Source organism: Phacochoerus africanus, chromosome 7 (assembly GCF_016906955.1).
Source record: "Phacochoerus africanus isolate WHEZ1 chromosome 7, ROS_Pafr_v1, whole genome shotgun sequence".
Lineage (NCBI taxonomy): Eukaryota > Metazoa > Chordata > Mammalia > Artiodactyla > Suidae > Phacochoerus > Phacochoerus africanus.
This window is the reverse complement of record NC_062550.1, coordinates 90,669,442-90,687,088: the sequence shown is the minus strand read 5'-3', so window position 1 is coordinate 90,687,088 and position 17,647 is coordinate 90,669,442. Positions and strand designations below refer to the sequence as shown.

Here is a 17,647-nt window from a genome sequence, read left to right as displayed (position 1 = left end):
AAGTTATGAACTTGATAAAAATAGCTTTTAAAACAAAATCTTTTTCTCTTGGTAGATTCTACCTCTCCTCGCATTGTACCAATATTTTGTTTCTGGAGTTTGCCAAGACCTAGTCAGAAACCTAGAAGCAAGAATTCTCAAGGTATGTTTCAAGCTTTTAAGATATTTGATAGTCTTGAACTATTAAAGATATTGCCGTGAAAATTAATTTGGTTCTAATACTCATAAAAATAATCTGATAGTAATAGATGGTGGTGTACTGATATTAAAAAAAACTTGTGCAACATTAAAATCATAAAGCATGAGAAACAGCCAGTTGGAAAGGTTTAGATCATTTTATGTTTGGGCCACAGAAGAGTGGGGCTCAGTTACACCTGGCAGTGAGGCTTTCCTGACACAATTCAGCCTAGAAATCACTACTTCTGAAAGATGGATTTCCTGGTGGAGACTAATGAGTCAGTTTTCTGAAGTTTCTGTGGATTTTTTTACCAAGGATCTTTCTCTATATATCATGGTATACAAGAGTATTTCATTGCACAGGCAGTTGAAGTGATAAAAGGCGTAGATGCTAAATTACAATGAATTCGGCAACTCTCTGCCTTTAGGATCCATGTGCGGTTGGCTTGGACCCCATGTGGGGTGGGGACATCAAGCGTCTTATTTCCTCTGCCCCTCTTCCGAGTCACCCGTGGTCGCAGGCTCCCACTTTTGTCGAATTTATTTTGTACACGGATCGCTTCAACAGCCCGCAGATTTGCTTCCTGTTCCACACATCATCTCTATACAGAATTCAACACTATTTCGTATTCCACACACACACACACACACACACACACACATACTGCATTCACCAGGGTCTTTACTTCCATAGTGGATTTTACTGGGCTGCAATTCCGCTGGCTTGGCCCTCGCTCTCCTTCTTTGGAAATACTCTCCTTCCCCAGATCCTCTCCATTTTTGAATGAGGGAAAATTAAACTTCCTCTGGAACTGCTCTCTTCATCAAGACCCTGCCCCTGAGCCTATGTTCTCAGACCCAAATAGCCCATTGCATTGTATTCTGAATACAGTACCTTCCCGCAAAGGAATTCTGGTGCTCTTAAAATAATAACATTTTAACCTGAGAATAAATCATTTGTTATCAGCCATGAAGGTTTCTGAATTACCTTTTCTCTTTTCTTTTCTTTTCTTTCCCCCACCCACGCGGGCAGAAGTTCCTGGGCCAGAGATCAAACCTGCACTCTAGCAGGGACAATGCCAGATCCTTAACCTGCTGAACCACCAGGGAACTCTCCAGACCACCCTTTCTGAGTTGCTCAACTCTTAAGATTTCTCCAGCTTTTGAATTCCAATAACACTTTTAAAAAATCTTTCCTCTCTGTTTTTAAACAAGCATTGTCATCAAGACTGCAGAATTTTTGAGGCCCGGGCCTGTGTCCTACTCATCTTTCCGCTCCCTGGGGTGTCATGAATAGTAAATTCATCTGCTTGATATCCAGCAATTCATTATTGAGTTGGATTTAAAATCTATAGACGAGAATCCGGTGCCCACTCTCCGTGCTCTGGGTCGTGTTGAGTGGGATCTCGCCTGGAACTCCCTTGGTCGATGTTTATTGCTTCATCTCTGAAACGGCACGTATTGAGTCCCTGCGGTCCAAGGGCACCGTGGTCGTACCTCTCATCCAGGAAATGTAACCCATGTTTGTTGCTTACGAGGAAGTCAGCAGGAAAGAGAGCTGGGACATACACGCGAGGCGACAAGTAACGTGTGTGCCTCCGCTCGATCGTTTCCAGAAGGGTGTGATGAGCACCGCCTCTGGGGGTTTGGAGGAGGGAGAAAAGGCTGTGGGTCGCTAGGTCTCACTGAGCAGATGAGATTTGGGCGTTGGAAAAGAGTAGCCCTAACTGGGCCGGAGAGAGAAGGGAATGTTCTCGTCGGACAGCGGAGGTGAGAGAGTATGGACTCGTTGAGGGCAGAGGAGGGTCCCTTGGCCTGGAGTAGGGGGTCTGGAGAAGATGACCTCAGGGCACCAGGGCTCGGTGACGTGGAGGGTACTGGTGTTGGGTCCCAACCGAGACATTACCTAGAGGCTGGTTGGTGAGAGGAATGAGGAGACCGTGGAGTCAGAACTGGGAGACAGTTTTATTCTTTTGTTGTTGTTGTTGTCTTTTTAGGGCCACACCTGTTGCCTATGGACGTTCCCAGGCTAGGGGTCGAATCAGAGTTGCAACCGCTGGCCTACACCATAGCCACAGCAACTCGGGATCCGAGCCACATCTGTGACCTGCAACACCAGATCCTTAACCCACTGAGTGAGGCCAGGGATCGAACCCACGTCCTCATGGATCGTCGTTGGGTTTGTTACCGCTGAGCCGTGACAGGAACCCTAACAGTTTTATTCCGGTGTGATTAGGGGCAAGAAGCCTCGAGGAGTTGCAGTGACCATTAGTAACATGTCAGAAGGGGACCCAGAGAGGCACTGAAAGACTCTAGAACAAAGTTTTTGCGTAATGGCATTTCTAGTAGATTGTCAGCAATTTGGCGATTGTTTCTGCACTGGGGTAGCTTAACAGCCAGGGAACAGCTATGGACTGTCTTCCGCAGGGCTGGGTTGGGAGGGGGGAATTCATGGCAGAATTTTGATCGGGAAAAGGACACGATCAGACGTATCTGGTGGGAGTGTCAGGAGCAGAACGAGGTGAGAGAGGGGTCTTAGAGGCAGAGGAGTACAGGAAGCTCAACGAGGGTGTGAGGGCAGAAGCAATGAAAAGGAACAGTTGATGCATGAGACGGGGTAGGAATGACAGCACCTGTGAGCAGAGTTCGCCTGGCCTTTCCAAACTAAACCGGGGTCAGTGAGCGGGACGAGAGGAAAGTCATGGTCAGGCTGGTCAGGCGATGGCACACCCTGGTGTCTTCTGACAGTCAGACGGCAGTAGTTTACACCATTAAGTGTCTGCAGCGCACGAGTGTCTTTCAGGGAAAGCTTTAAGACCTCTTTATGATTGGCAGGGCCACCTTCATTTTATTTTATTTTATTTTTATTTTATTTTATTTTTTTGTTGTTGTTGTTGTTATTGTTGTTGTTGTTGCTATTTCTTGGGCCGCTCCCGCGGCATATGGAGGTTCCCAGGCTAGGGGTCCAATCGGAGCTGTAGTCACCGGCCTACGCCAGAGCCACAGCAACGCGGGATCCGAGCCGCGTCTGCAACCTACACCACAGCTCACGGCAACGCCGGATCGTTAACCCACTGAGCAAGGGCAGGGACCGAACCCGCAACCTCATGGTTCCTAGTTGGCTTCGTTAACCACTGCGCCACGACGGGAACTCCCACCTTCATTTTAAAACCACCAGCGTCCTGAAAGATTTATTCCTCTCAATGTCTGGCATTCCCGGGGAGGGTACCAATAGTTCTGCATTTGTGTGAGCGAAGGGCTGATCTATGGACAGTTCTTTTCTCCATCCGTCTCGTTTGGGATCCCAGCGTTAGTCACTTTTGAAAATGCACGTCCATTATGAGCACCATGGGGTTTTTTCTTTCTTTGTTTTTAGGGTCGTACCCGAGGCATTGGGAGATTTCCCAGGCTAGGGGTCTAATCAGAGCTACAACTGCCGGCCTACGCCAGTCACAACAACGTGGGATCCGAGCCGCATCTGTGGCCTACACCACAGCTCATGGCAACGCCGGATCGCTAACCCACTGAACAAGGGCAGGGACCGAACCAGCAACCTCACGGTTCCTAGTCGGATTCATTTCCGCTGCGCCATGACGGGAACTCCTCACCGCAACTTTTTTCAAATGGTCGGATTAGAACGATAAACTGAACCAGAGGTCACCTTAGCAGTTACAGTTGGTCCAAGGACAGCAGTCTTACAGTCAAGACCAGAGGAGACTAACCTCTCACACATGTGGGGAAGAGTTTCCTGCGAGGGGTAAGGAGCTCAGATGACTCCCTAACGCCTACTTGGATATTATGTGGCACCAGGGAGATTGGAGCCCAAGGCAAGAACCAAACCACACAATGCACTAGACTAGCCGTTTTCTCTTCTCCATGCAAAATATCATCCTGACTTAACATTTTATTCGTATGTTAGTATCACATCCTGCTTCCCCCTAACCTACCTTCTTTTCATTTCTTTACCATTGCCACGCTCTTGAGATTCCTAAGAGAGTAGTTCCGGGAAAAGAGAGAGGAAGATGAGTACACACGCCGAGGATAAACGGGCTTTTCTTTGTCTAGGTTTCAGATACATGTCACCTTCCTCCACTTTGGTATTCCTTCCCCGCTTCCACAGTTCACCTTCCTCTATCCTCTGTAAGGTCACTCAAGATTTTCACAACCTAGGTCAGTAGCTTATCACGTGGAGAATCAAATGTCAGGTCTCCGCTCTGGTCTGTAGGCTGCCCTTTGCCCCTGCCCCCCAGCCCTTCCTCTCCCCTAAGTTCCTGTCACACAGGCTGACCCCCCACCCCCAGCACACCACGACCCCAGGACTGCCCCGTGGTCTTTGTATCCAGCTCCCCTCCCTCCCCTCATTCCCACATCTCCTCTTGAAGGTTTTCTCCTTAGAGATGGCTCTCCCGACCACCACGTCCAAAACCGCCTTTGCTCAGTACCTTTTAGCCCTTCTCGCCCCGTCTGTATCCTCACATATCACGTGAAGGTAGCTAAACATACCTCCTCGTGATGTGTCCTCCTCGAGAGCTCAGGACAGAGGGAGAGCTCAGGAAACATGTTGAATGAATGTATGCATTTGATCAGAAACTTTCCTTTTCTTCCTATAATTTCTTGATCGAAAGTCTGGCTGGATTATTTCCAAAATAAGCCATGTACAATATACAGTTGCCAATTGACTAATGTTGTTAAGCACACGTCTTTAAAATCAAGTGTCCTTTCATTATGAATAATAAAAAAAAAAAATGAACCGTTTTCTCTAGGTTGATACATTGTGGAGGCCACCTTCTGGTTTGTCTGACGTTCCTCAGAGCGTCCGAGAAATCAGGAGTGTTTTTGTTTTATGTCTTTTACACCATACGTTACCGTGGGAACAAAAGGGAAAATTCGGTTTTGTCCAACTCTTCCATTTCTATCCTATCTCGATGTGTTTGCATCTGATTAAGTAAACCACGTCTGATGAACATCCATTGTTTTGAAGAGTCACCTGCTATGATTTACTAGCTTCGTGGTCTCCTGCACACGCGAACTGCCTCGTGCACAAATGTACACGGCACCACCACCATGTTTGCTAAACATGAACTTCTAATGCGTTACCAGCATTAAGCAGAAATTTTGGATCTCAGGAAGTTGATGATTTTTCTCTAACTTCTTTTTGTAAGTAAAGCAAATGGTTTAATTTCACATTTTTTTTTCTTTTCTTTAAAGATAGAAGTTCTTATAGACTTAAGATTCTTTTCCGAAGCCTTTCACGAGATATCTCAGATTTTTTATGGGAAAAACATGCCTTCCTCAGTACCTGCTGGCTGTAAAGCTATTGGAAAAATGAAGGTAAACCTGTCTGTTTGATTCAAATTCATTTCTTTCTTTTTTTTTTTTTTAAGTATAGTTGATTTGCAATGTTGGGCCAATTTCTGCTATACAGAAAAGTGACTCAGTTTTATATATATATATATAAAGTTTTCGAAATGTTATTGTCTATCATGGTTTATCCCAGGAGATTGGGTATAGTTCCCTGGGCTATACAGTAGAACCTTATTGCCTATCCATAATGTAATAGTTTGCATCTACGAACCCCAAACTCCGAGTCCATCCCCTCCCTCTCTCTCCCCCTTGGCAACCACAAGTCTGTTCTCTAAGTCCAAGAGTTTGTTTCTGTTCTATAGGTCGGTTCATTTGTGTCTTTTTTTTTTTTTTTTTTGCTTTTTAGGGGCCGCACTTGGCATATGGAGATTCCCAGGCTAGGGGGTTGAATCGGAGCTACAGCTGCTGGCCTACACCACAGCCACAGCAACACAGGATCTGAGCTGCATCTGCAACCTACACCACAGTTCATGGCAACACCAGATCCTTAACCCACTGAATGAGGCCAGGGATTGAACCTGCATCTTCATGGATACTAGCTGGACTGGTTTCTGCTGCACCACAACAGGAATTCCTGTGCCATATTTTAGATTCCACATGTAAATGATATCACATGGTATTTGTCTTTCTGACTTATTTCACTTAGTATGAGAATTTCTAGTTGCATTCACGTTGCTGCAAATGTCATTATTTCCTTCTTTTTTATGGCTGACTGGTATTCCATTGTGTACATGCACTGTATCTTCTTAATCATCTCTGATGGACATTTAGGTTGTTTCCATGTCTTGGCTGTTGTGAATAGTGTTGCAGTAAACGTAGGGGTACATGTATCTTTTTCAATGAGAAGTTTTGTCTGGGATATGCCCAGGAGGGAGATTGCTGGGTCATATGGTAGTTCTGTATTTACTTCTTCTGAGGGGCCTCCATACCGTTCTCCACACCCTCTCTAGCGTTTGTTATCTATAGACTTACGAAGGACGGCCGTTCTGATCAGTGTGAGGTGGTACCTCCTTGTAGTTTTGATTTGCATTTCTCTAATAATTAGTGATGTCAAACATCTTTTCATGTGCCTACTGGCCATCCGTGTATCTTCTTTGGAAAAATGTCTGTTTTTGCCCATTTTTCAGTTGGGTTTTTTGTTGTTGTTGAGCTGGATGAGTTGTTGGTATGTTTTGGAGATGAAGCTCTTGTTCATTGCACTTTTGGCAACTATTTCTCCCATCCCATTGTCGTCTTTTCATTTTTTTTTTTTATGGTTTCCTTTGCTGTGCAAAAGCTTGTAAGTTTGATTAGATCCCATTTGCTTATTTTGTTTTTATTTCTGCTGCCTCGGGAGACTGACCTAAGAGAACATTTGTACGATTGATATCGGAGAAAGTCTTGCCTATGTCCTCTTCTAGGAGTTTTATAGTGTCTTGTTTGATGTTTAAGTCTCTAATTCATTTTGAGTCTGTTTTCGGGCACGGTGTAGGGTGCGAGGGTGTGTTCTAGTCTCATTGATTTACGTACACTTGTCTAGTTTTCTAGTTGCAAAGCCATTTCGTTACCTTTTTAAAAAATTAAAAAAATTTATTTTATTGAAATATAGTTGGTTTACCATGTTGTATTAGTTTTTGCTGTACAGTGAAGTGGCTCAGTTACGCGTATCTCTTTTTCATATTCTCTTCTGTTATGGTTTACTAAAGGATGTTGAATACAGTTCCCTTTGCTACACAGTCTGATTTTGTTTATCCACCCTATATGTAATACATTTCTTTTCCCTTGAGGGAAACTTTTGAAGGCTACATTCCTCAAATTTAGAGAACACTTCCACAAAAGGGTATTTACAAGTCTCTGGTATGCTGACTTCTTTGTTAAGGCTGATTAGAGCTAACATCAGGCATATACAAGGTTTTCTTTGTCTGGGATGGAAGCGCATTAGGGTGGGCAGGGGCGTGTCATCTTGAAGTAGGTTTTTACAAGGGAATTCTAGCTCTTTGTAATAGTTATCATGGACCACCTCAGTAATACACTTATTAGCCACTGCCCGTTAGACTTTTGGTTCCAATCTTATAATTTCTAGTTAATGTTCTTAGTCAAAACATTCACTCTTCATATTTTATTGGGATATTTTTATTTATACACTTTATGCAAAAGAGCTAAGCATGTGTTGTTCAAATGTCTTCTGATTTCTGTGAGCAGAGAATATTCCTCTCTTTTGTCTAGTCTTTTTTGACTTTGGGAGAGAGCTTTACCTGGCTTGTTTAATTTGTGTTTGTAAATTGCATAGCTGAAGCATCCTTGAGAATGAGCACCGGTGTTTATATTTAATCAGAGTGAGCTATCATTTTCCTCTACTTCGGTTTTCATGGGGATTTGGAAATGACTGGGAGATCTTGCTTAAGGCAGATGCTTGGACCCTCATGGGCCAGCAAGAAAGGAAACAGGAGGAGGTAACAAGTCAGTTATCTGTGTCAGGAGTGAGACTGATAAACGCAACACATGCTGGTGGAATTCAACCTTGGAGGACTTGAAAGAAACTGCAGGATAGGCCGTAAGTCTTGAAAACTGCTTGCCTAGTCTTCTTTTATGTTTATGTATAATGCATTCATTACTTCAGCATATACCCCTAAAAGGTAGCTGCTTATTTCTCAGTTTGACTACTATAGCATTATAGTTTATGGTAATAAGAGGTGAGGTTATCTACAGAAAATCCTAAGAGAGACATTCACTAGGCAGTAGGATGCAGGTAGGTGTACGTGTGTGTGTGAGTGTGTGTGTGTTGGGGGGTGAGATTGTGCATGTTTACTATACATCTACAGTTGGCCCCTCACATCCATGGGCTCCACATACTTGGATTCAACTAACCATGGATTGAAAATATTTAGGAAAAAAATTCCAGAAAGTTCCAAAAGCAAAAGTTGAATTTGCATGCCAGCAACTGTTTACATGGTATTTACCACTCTTTACGTCGCATTTACATTATATTAGGTGGTGTGAGTAATCTAGAGATGATTTAAAGTATATGGGAGGATATGAATAGTTTATATGCAAGTAATGTCCTATTTTACATAAGGGACTTGAGCATTACAGATTTTTTTTCTAATTATTGGAATATAGTTGACTTAAATGTTGTGTTAGTTTCCAGTGTACAGCAAAGTGAATCAATTATACATATTTTGGCATTTTAGTATTGGAGTTATGCCCCCCCCCCCCCAGATACCAAGGGAAAACTGTATAGCTAGCTAGCAAGCTGGTTATCTGGGAGTCAGTTTGGTTTTGGGGTTCATTTTCAACGGCACAAATTAATCCATCTTGTTACTTGGGTTAACTTAGCAGTGTTTTCTTGTTTGTTTCTCAGTTAACAGCCTCTCCCTATGGTAAATAGTTTGTGTTTTGCTATTGAAATTGTATTTTAATTCCCTTCAAAATACTTATTAAATGCTGACTGAATCCAGGCACTATCCCAGACATGAGGCCAGAGCAGTAAAGAGATAAATGGAGTCACTGCCTCCCAGGGGCTTGTTCCTATCAGACAGTCTAATGAGGAGGACAGACCGCAAACACAGTAAGCACGAAACTCTGTTGGCCGTCGAGATGCCGTGAGGCACAGTCAAGCTGAGCTGAGGGCACAGAGAGAGACCAGAGTGGTGGGTAGCTGTTTTATTGAGGGTGGCTCGGGGAAGCCTCTCTAATAGGGGAGTTTTGAGAGTAAAAGGTTTGCGGGAACGACCTTCCAAATAGGAGGAAGTGTGGGCACAAAGGCCTGTGAGATGCGGTTGAGGAAAACCAAGGAAACCACCTGAGGCTGAGAGGAAGAAGGGGAGGGGAGGGCGGGACCCAGGAGCCAGGACGTGTCGGCCCTCACAGGGCTCACTGAGGACCGGGGTTTACTCTCCACCAGACGGGAAACCTTGGAGAGCTTTGAACAGAGGCGTGATGGGCTGGGAATTGGTTTCAAAGGACCCCTTTGCTTGCTGTTTGGGGCGCAGACTGTGGATGCGCATGCTTAGGAACAGAGAGTCCAGGCAGAAGGGCTTCGCAAATGATCTGAGAGGGGACAGCGGTTGGCATGACAGTGGTAGAAGGAGTGAAAAGTGGTACAATTCAGGGTATCTGGTGAAGGCAGAGGTGACTGCCTTTGCGGATGATGGTTCCAAGGTGGCATAGAAGAGAGAAAAGGCCGGTATGACTATTGGGTGTCCAATTTCACAGCCTGAGATGGGGAGTCTTGCTGTTGCGAGGCAGGAGTGGAGCATGTCAGGTGTGAGATCCTCGGCAGACACACGGGTGGAGATGCCACCTAGGTGGGTATAGAGAGCAGATGCATTGGTACAGAGAGCAGATGCACTCCGGGGAGAGACTGAGGCGGCAGGCAAATCTGCGAGCATTCGCAGAGGTTTCAAATCCTGCTAATGACATCAGCTGGGGACTGAGGCAGCCAGAGAAAAAGTTGAAGTCAAGAGAGCTGAACCTTCGGGTCCTCCCCACTTAGGGTCCAGGAGACGAGAAGCCAGTTGGGCAGAATGAGCAACAAGAGAGCGTTTGACGTGGCCGCTGCTTTCCCCAAAACACACACACACAGGTGGTTTTAACTGATTTTTACAAGGAAATTCCCACCGTCATTTTCTCTCACCTGCTTTTCCTAAGACCGAAGTGTGGGTGAGTTGGCTCCCCATGGGTTGTGACTTCAAATTTTGTATTCTCAAAGTTAATTTGCAGCTTTTCCAGCTTCAGTTGGGATTTGAAAAGTGTAATTAAAAGAGGAAATTCATCCAGGGTTTATAATTAAAATAGGTGCCAATGTTATTAGGCTGCAGGCTGGTTATTTCAGGAAAGGATTAATGAATTAGATTTCAGTCATAAAAGGCATTCCTCAAAAAGTCTCACAGATTATGATTGGGCTTTTCACAGGCTTAAAAAAACATCCTATTTTGTCACATTACGCTCATCTTAAAATTCTGCTCTCATCACCAAATCCAAAGTCCCATCATTAGCCCTCTTCACATTGTATTACCAAAGGTCTCTCCCTGGATTCGTCTGCTCACTTTGCAATGTATTAAAAGAGCTAAAGAATATCTTCCCAAAAAGGAATGTTTTTAGAGACTGACTAACACTTCCAATACGCGCTATATGTGATGTCTTGGTTTAGGGGGTCTCTCAAAAGCAGATCCTGAGACAGAGATGTGGGGACAAGTCACGTGTTTGGGAGGTGATTCCAGGAAGAAGGGAAAATGGGAAAATCAGACCGTGGAGGGAAACGACTCCAGAGAATGTTAGCAAGATCACTGCCCTGGGCAACCAGGGCCCCTCAGAGAGATGGAGTAGAACCGTTTCCTGCCCCTGTTGGTGCAGGATGCTCCCGGAACTTCCAGCCTCTCCTGGAACAGTCTTGTGTCACAGAGTGCCCTCAGGCAGCGAGGTCCAGGTGCCTGAGGTGGGTTACCGTCCGTGTGTGAGTGAGCCGTTCATGGAAGCTGCTGGTGGCCACGAGGATGCGGGTGGAGTAGGAGTCCTGACGTGTAAGAATGCACACCGTTTAAAAAGGTCCTTCTGGGGAGTTCCCATCGTGGCTCAGGAATCGAACTGGTATCCATGAGGACACAGGTTTGATCCCTGGGCTCGCTCCCTGGGTGAAGGATCCGGCGTTGCTGTGAGCTGTGGTGTAAGTCGCAGACACAGCTCAGATCTGGCATTGCCATGGCTGTGGGGTAACTGGCAGCCACAGCTCCCATTTAACTTCTAGCCTGGGAACCTCCATATGTCGCTAGTGCAGCCCTGAAAAATAAAATAAAAATTAAAAAAAGTAAAAAGGTTCTTCTGTGCCAAGAGCGGGACACTCTATGTAATGATACAATAATGTTCTGTGGCAAATGAATCGAATGTTTTCTGATGTAACATATTTAGAGGCAAACATGTTAACAGGTAATTCACAAAGGAGGAAACGAAAAAGCATCATTCTGAAAAGCAAAACAGTTTTACTTCAAACTGGCAAAGAAAAAAAAATATTTAAGTGCTAGTACGCAATGCTGTTGAACGTGCACTAATTCTGGCATTTTCATACAATGTGTGTGGAAGTGTACCCTATGACTCAGTACTTCTGCTTCTAGGAATCTGTCCAGAGGTGACCATCAGAAATAGCAGCAAAATAAGCCAGGGCTGAATGGTGGGCTGAAGGTGGGACGTGGTCTTCTCAGGTGTCTAACAGTAGGAAAGAAGTTGAGTTATTATGCTGCATTCATAGGCTAGAGCATTACCGAGTTATCAGACTGAGGTTTACAAGTAACTCCATGGTGTGGGGAAATAATTATGGTGCAATGTTTACTGAAAAGGAATATAAATCCAGGAGTTCCCTTGTGGCTCAGTGAAATGAACCAGACTAGTATCCATGAGGGCACAGGTTTGATCCCTGGCCTCTCTCAGTGGGCTAAGGATTTGGTGTTGCTGCAAGCTACAGTGTAGGTCACAGATGCAGTTTAGATCTGGTGTGGCTGTGGCTGTGGCTGTGGCCAGCATCTGCAACACTGATTTGACCCCTAGCCTGGGAGCTTCCATGTGCTGCAGGTGCAGCCCTAAAAATACAAAAAAAAAAAAAGGAATATGAATCTATATATAAAATTTTCAAATAGGTCAAAAAGAAATTGGCAGTAAAGACACCAAGGTCTTATTAACATTGACAATCTAAAGATGTTGATTTTTAGTTTGGTCTTTATACTATACTCGTTTTTTCTGACTAGAGCATGTATTCCTTTTATAATTAAAAATCATAATAAAATAGCGTTAGAGCCCATTAACAGTTTCATGTAAAAGGACGCTCAATACTCTTGTTCCTAATGTTACTGTTTTGTGCCCTGACAGATATTTCAATCATTTGACTCTGGGAAACCCCTTACTAGTAAAGAAAATATACAGGTAAGGATAACATTGGATAGGTAGTGTGGATAATTTTTGAGTCATTTCAGTCTGTTTGCTGTGTATCATCTTTGTTTTTGAGGATCTTCTGCGTAAGATGCTCTTCTGTTTATAATAATGGAGTCTTTATCTCTGAAGGCTGAGGCCAGAGGTAGCATTGGACCCAAATTGGTCTGGTTTGCCGATTTCAGAGCAATCAGTTACTACTCCTAAATTTTCCGGTTACACCTATGTATTCATTCTGTTTCTCGAACCATACCGAGCATCTAATACTCATCGTGGTTGCCTAGACAGGAGTGTCTGATTTTGAAAGTAAAGGATTTTTTATATTTTGTGATGTAGCTCATTTGTTCAGTCCTGCTTTTACTCAGATTTTTTTCCCTCGGTCCGAGACTGCCTCTCAGCCCTTGGTTTGGAAGGTTTTCTTTTTTTTTTTTTCTTCCTTGCTTTTTAAAATTTTTTTTTATTGAGAGATCATTGACATATAACACCCTGTAAATTTAGGGTGTGATAAACACACTGGCTTGATACGTTTATTCATTGCAATATAATTACCACTGTAGCATAAATTAATGGAAGGTTTTTCACATGACCTTTTCATAAGCAATTCCTCTGACGTCTCCACTATTTTTTACAAAGTGAGGCCTGCCCATCTCAATAAATTTGTTCTTGTCAGTAATTGAATGATTGGGATTGAGTGATAGCAACATTTCAGTATCATCAAATCCTTTAAAAAAAATCTTAGAGGCACCAGGAGTTTGTCCGGGAGGAAGTGCTGGAGTGGACGGGTGGTGGTACTTTCATTGTTAAGGGGTCACGGTCAGGTAAGGGGTTCACACAGCAGGTGACAGTTAATGCATAAGGCCAGATAGACATAGGATTTCTTTTTCTTTTTTAAAAATTCTTGGAAACAGCCTTCTGTTTCACGAAGGAAGGTGTTAATTTTTATGAAATAATTTCGAGAGACGTTTCTTCAAAATTGCTTTGTTTTTTGTCTCCCATAATTTTGATAGGACTATATTCACCTTTTATTATTACATGTAATCTTATTGCTTTTCTGGTATTGTTCTCTTTGGTCCACAAACTTCACTTTTAATTATGCCTCAGATGATTCATTGTTTTTGCCTTGAAATTTGTTTTCATTTATAAGCAAGTTGCCTGAAATGAAAGAACCGGTATTAGGCAAATACAAACACATATTCACGTGGCTTTTTAGTGTTCCAAGACCTCGGGATGTTTTGGAATATTTATTTCTTTCCAGTCATAAATGCAAGGGCATCCTGAAACCACTTCTTTTGGTTTTGGTTATGAAAGCAGTTTGGAACATAAAAGCCATGTCTGTCTGATCTTTTTTTTTTTTTTTTTTAAACAGAAAGAGATTGACAGTATAATGGAAAACTGATTTCTATTAGCTAATTAATTAAAACAGAACTATTGGTCTGCTTAAGACTCTTCAGATTACACTTTTTATTTTCTGTATAGAGGCAGAGAAAGGAGTGTTACATAGCATTACTAATTAATCTTCTTTTGATCCTCGAGTGTTTGTATGTAATTGTCAGGGCTCATTAAATCACTGTTTGCTGTGGATGGAAAAGCGAGCCCTTCTCCCACACATCCCCCGCCTCCAACCGGTCTGAGGTTTCTTTTCTAGATGGGGAGTGTCAATCATTGTCCTAGGGCCACCATGTGTTCCCAGGTCAGGCTCTGCTCTGAGCTGCTCCACATCGGGCTCTCCTGCAGGTGTTGGCTTTCCACCCTTCAGAAGAGGTGGAGAAAGGAGAGGGAGCAGCAGCAGCAGACCTCCCTGCTGCTGGCGTTGCCACACAAAGAGGTTTTCCTTTTTTAGTTCGCACAAGGCAAAGAATTTCCCTCTTTGTAGAACAGATAGCCCCAGCATCTGCCTTTTATATTAATTCAACAAATATTTAATAAGAGCCTATTTTGTGCAAGGCTCTCTACTTTCTGCTGTTTTATATATGTGTACATATATGCATACACATACCAGTCAATCAACAGTACAAATTCCAGCCCTCAGGGAGCTTATATTTGTGGACGGGACTAGTGATGGACATGATATATATGTAAACATTAAGAATAAGTAAATTTGGAGTTCCCATCGTGGCTCAGTGGTTAACGAATCCGACTAGGAACCACGAGGTTGCAGGTTCGATCCCTGGCCTTGCTCAGTGGGTCAAGGATCCCGCGTTGCTGTGGCTCTGGTGTAGGCCGACGGCTACAGCTCTGATTAGACCCCTAGCCTGGGAACCTCCGTATGCCATGGGAACGGCCCCAGAAAAAAGGCAAAAAGACAAAAAAAAAAAAAGAATAAGTAAATTATATAGTATGTTAGATGGTAAGCCATGCCGGATCGGGAAATAAACTCAGCAGCTCATAAATGGGATTGGGCACATGGGGCTGGGTTGGGGTTGTAATTTTGCTTGGGGCAGTCCGTGTAGGCCTCATAGAGGCAGTATTTGTGAACAGACTGGAAGCAGGTAAAAGCACAAGTCATATGAAATCCAAATGCAGACCAGCTATGATGGAAAAAATAAAAATCATTTAAAAAAAAAAAAAAAGAAATCCAGAGAAAGAATAATCTAGAAACAGGGTACAGTGAGTGCAGAAGCCCTGGAGCAGGACTGCTGAACTGAGTGACAGACAAGTTGGTCAGTGTAGCCAGAGCTGTAAGAACAGTGGGAGAGCAGGAGGAGACCAGATGAGCAAGGGAACGGGGTGGGTGATGGTGGGGGGCCCAGAGGAGAAGGGCCTTGTAAGGCCAACCCACCCTCTTACTCTGAGCAGGAGGAGGAGCCACTGGAGGGTTTAGAGCAGAGGCGCAGACTCATCTAGTTATGTTTTGAGGGGATCATGTTAGCTAATCTGTTAAATCTACTGTGTGCCAGGTACCATTCTGGTGCTGTCAATCAAACACATCACACAGCTGATGATCCAGACAAATTCCCACCTGTCATAGAACATCTGTATCAGTCTAGCTACCTATCTGTCTGTCTGTCTGTCTCTCTGTCTATCTATCTTTCTATCTATCTATTGGGGGGGGGGGGGGAGACTCAGTATACAGCTTTGCACACGGTGAGTTTCAGATGTCTGTTAGCTGTTCAAGTGGGAGAATTGAGTCAGAAGAGAGATTATCTGAGTCTTGAGTTCGAAGAGTGATGGGAGCTGGTCAGCATTTTGACCTCACTAACATCATCGAAAGAGAGCGAGTGAGAAAAGAGCCGACGACAGTCCTGAAACGCTCCATTATTCAGAGGTACAGGAGAAGAGGAGGAGCCGGCCAGGAAGATGGCAGAGGAACGGTGGATGGAATAGGAAAGAGACCAGGGGAGTGCGGTGGCTTGAAAGCCACGAGAAGGAGCATTCTCACAAGTAATGATTATTAGTGTCAAATTTTGCTGATGGATACAGTCCCATAATTCACCGAGTCTTAAATGTGCTTTTTAAAAATGTTTAATGGCTCTGCAGTTAGAATGCATTTTACAGTTGCAGGCATGTGACAGTTTAATTGGCATAGAAAAGAGTGGTGTCTTAGATTAGAGGAACATGGCCTAAGAGGACTGAAAATTGACCATGGGATTTAGCCAAGTGCAGGCCCTTGGTGACCTTGCAAGGGAGGGGGCTGGGGTGTTGCGGGAGTCCTCGAGGCGGGGTTCTCGTGATTGACACGGTGTCTAAGCTGCGGGGCGGGGGGGCAGTTTGCTTGTCCACCGTCCTTCCCCTGTTCCCATGCCACCAGCTCTCACTCACCCGAGTGGAAACAGAATGGCCAGGGGCCTGGCTGATGAGCTTTTTCAGTTTCTTCAGTGGATGAGATGTCCACTCCTTGCGTTCAGGACCATGTTTGCACTCCTCATGGCAGCGCTGGGCTGGTGAGGCAGGGGGCCAGTTGGTGTGGATGGCAGAAGCACTGGGGCACTGCAGGCGCAATTCTGCCATTACCTCTCTCTCTGTGTCTCTGCCTTTCTCTGCTTCTCTCTCTGTCCTCTCACTCCTCTCTCTTGGTCTCTGTCTTTCTCTCCCTGTCTCTGTTTTTCTCTGTCTCTGTCTATCTATCTCCCTGTCTCTGTTTTTCTCTCTCTGTCTGTCTCTCTCTTTCTCTCTTTCGCTCTCTGACTCTCTATCTCTGTCTCTCTCTCTCTCCAGACCTATTACCTACGTCCTGTCTGTCCTGCGTTCATTCCTTCATCCAACCCCGAATGAGGACCGCAGGAGGGAACTGAAGTTAATAGTATTGTACTCATTTTCCTTTTGTCTTCTTCCCCCCCCCCTTTTTTTTAAGGCAATCGATGAACTAATAAATAAAGGCTTGCCTCTCGTTCTGGTTACAATCGGTCAGCAACATCTCTTAAATAAGTTTTCTTTCGTTAAAGCGTACTTTTTCATAAAAGTGGCTGCAACAATAAATTGTGTCCCAGAACGTAGGATGAAAACAGTCTGCCATGGACTCACTAATGAGAAAAGCAGAGGAAACCTCTCAAGCCTGAAAGGTAATCTTTTCTTTTTAGCTTGTTTCTCTTCCTATTGCCTTTCCCCAGCGGTTCCCCACTCTACCTTAATAACCCATGTAAACATTCTAGTATGTTCTTTCCCAGTTCTCTCTACGTCAACTCAGTGACACACACATGCATAGGTACCTGCCCATCCATTTCCACCAACAGAGCTGCGTATTTGTGCGCTTTTCCATGTCTGTGTAGTTGACCCTTGACCGCTGTGTTTGAATTGTGCGGATCCACTTATACACAGATTGTTTTCAGTCGTGAGCATCGCAGTACCACACGCTCCACGGTGGGTTCAGTCTGCAGATGCTGAACTGTGGCTCCACAGCACCGTCTATCCCGATGGCTGACTGGAAGTTTACATGGATTTTCAGCTGTCTAGAAGGCTGGCACCCCAACCCCCATGTCGCTCAAGGGTCAGCTGCACATGCAAAAGAGGAATTGTCATTTATTTAAGAAATGAGGTATTCTACTTTTTTCTGCCTCTTGCCTTTCTCGTGGAGGAAAACTTTACTAAAACCGCTCCAAGTGAATGGTGTTGCTTCGCTGTACTGGCTGTGTGGTGTTGTCTGCTGTGACCGTGCCGTGGTTTATTCCCCTGTTGTGTGTTCACCTTGTTTCCAGAGAATAGTGTGGAAGAACTGCATATCCATACTGAGGAGTCCTTTCTACTGGGATGAGCTACCCAGGGATGGGATTTA

The 17,647-nt window shown here is 44.3% G+C and overlaps 1 protein-coding gene across 1 annotated transcript in view; it reads left to right on the top strand.

Annotated features, from left to right (window-relative positions):
• Positions 1-17,647, top strand: part of CFAP54 (cilia and flagella associated protein 54) — a 308,666-nt gene that overhangs the window by 180,477 nt on the left and 110,542 nt on the right. The window contains exons 46-49 of the mRNA XM_047788234.1: positions 56-142; positions 5,386-5,508; positions 12,379-12,432; positions 16,730-16,937. Coding sequence (XP_047644190.1) covers positions 56-142; positions 5,386-5,508; positions 12,379-12,432; positions 16,730-16,937 — 472 coding nt within the window. The remainder of the gene's footprint in view (positions 1-55; positions 143-5,385; positions 5,509-12,378; positions 12,433-16,729; positions 16,938-17,647) is intronic.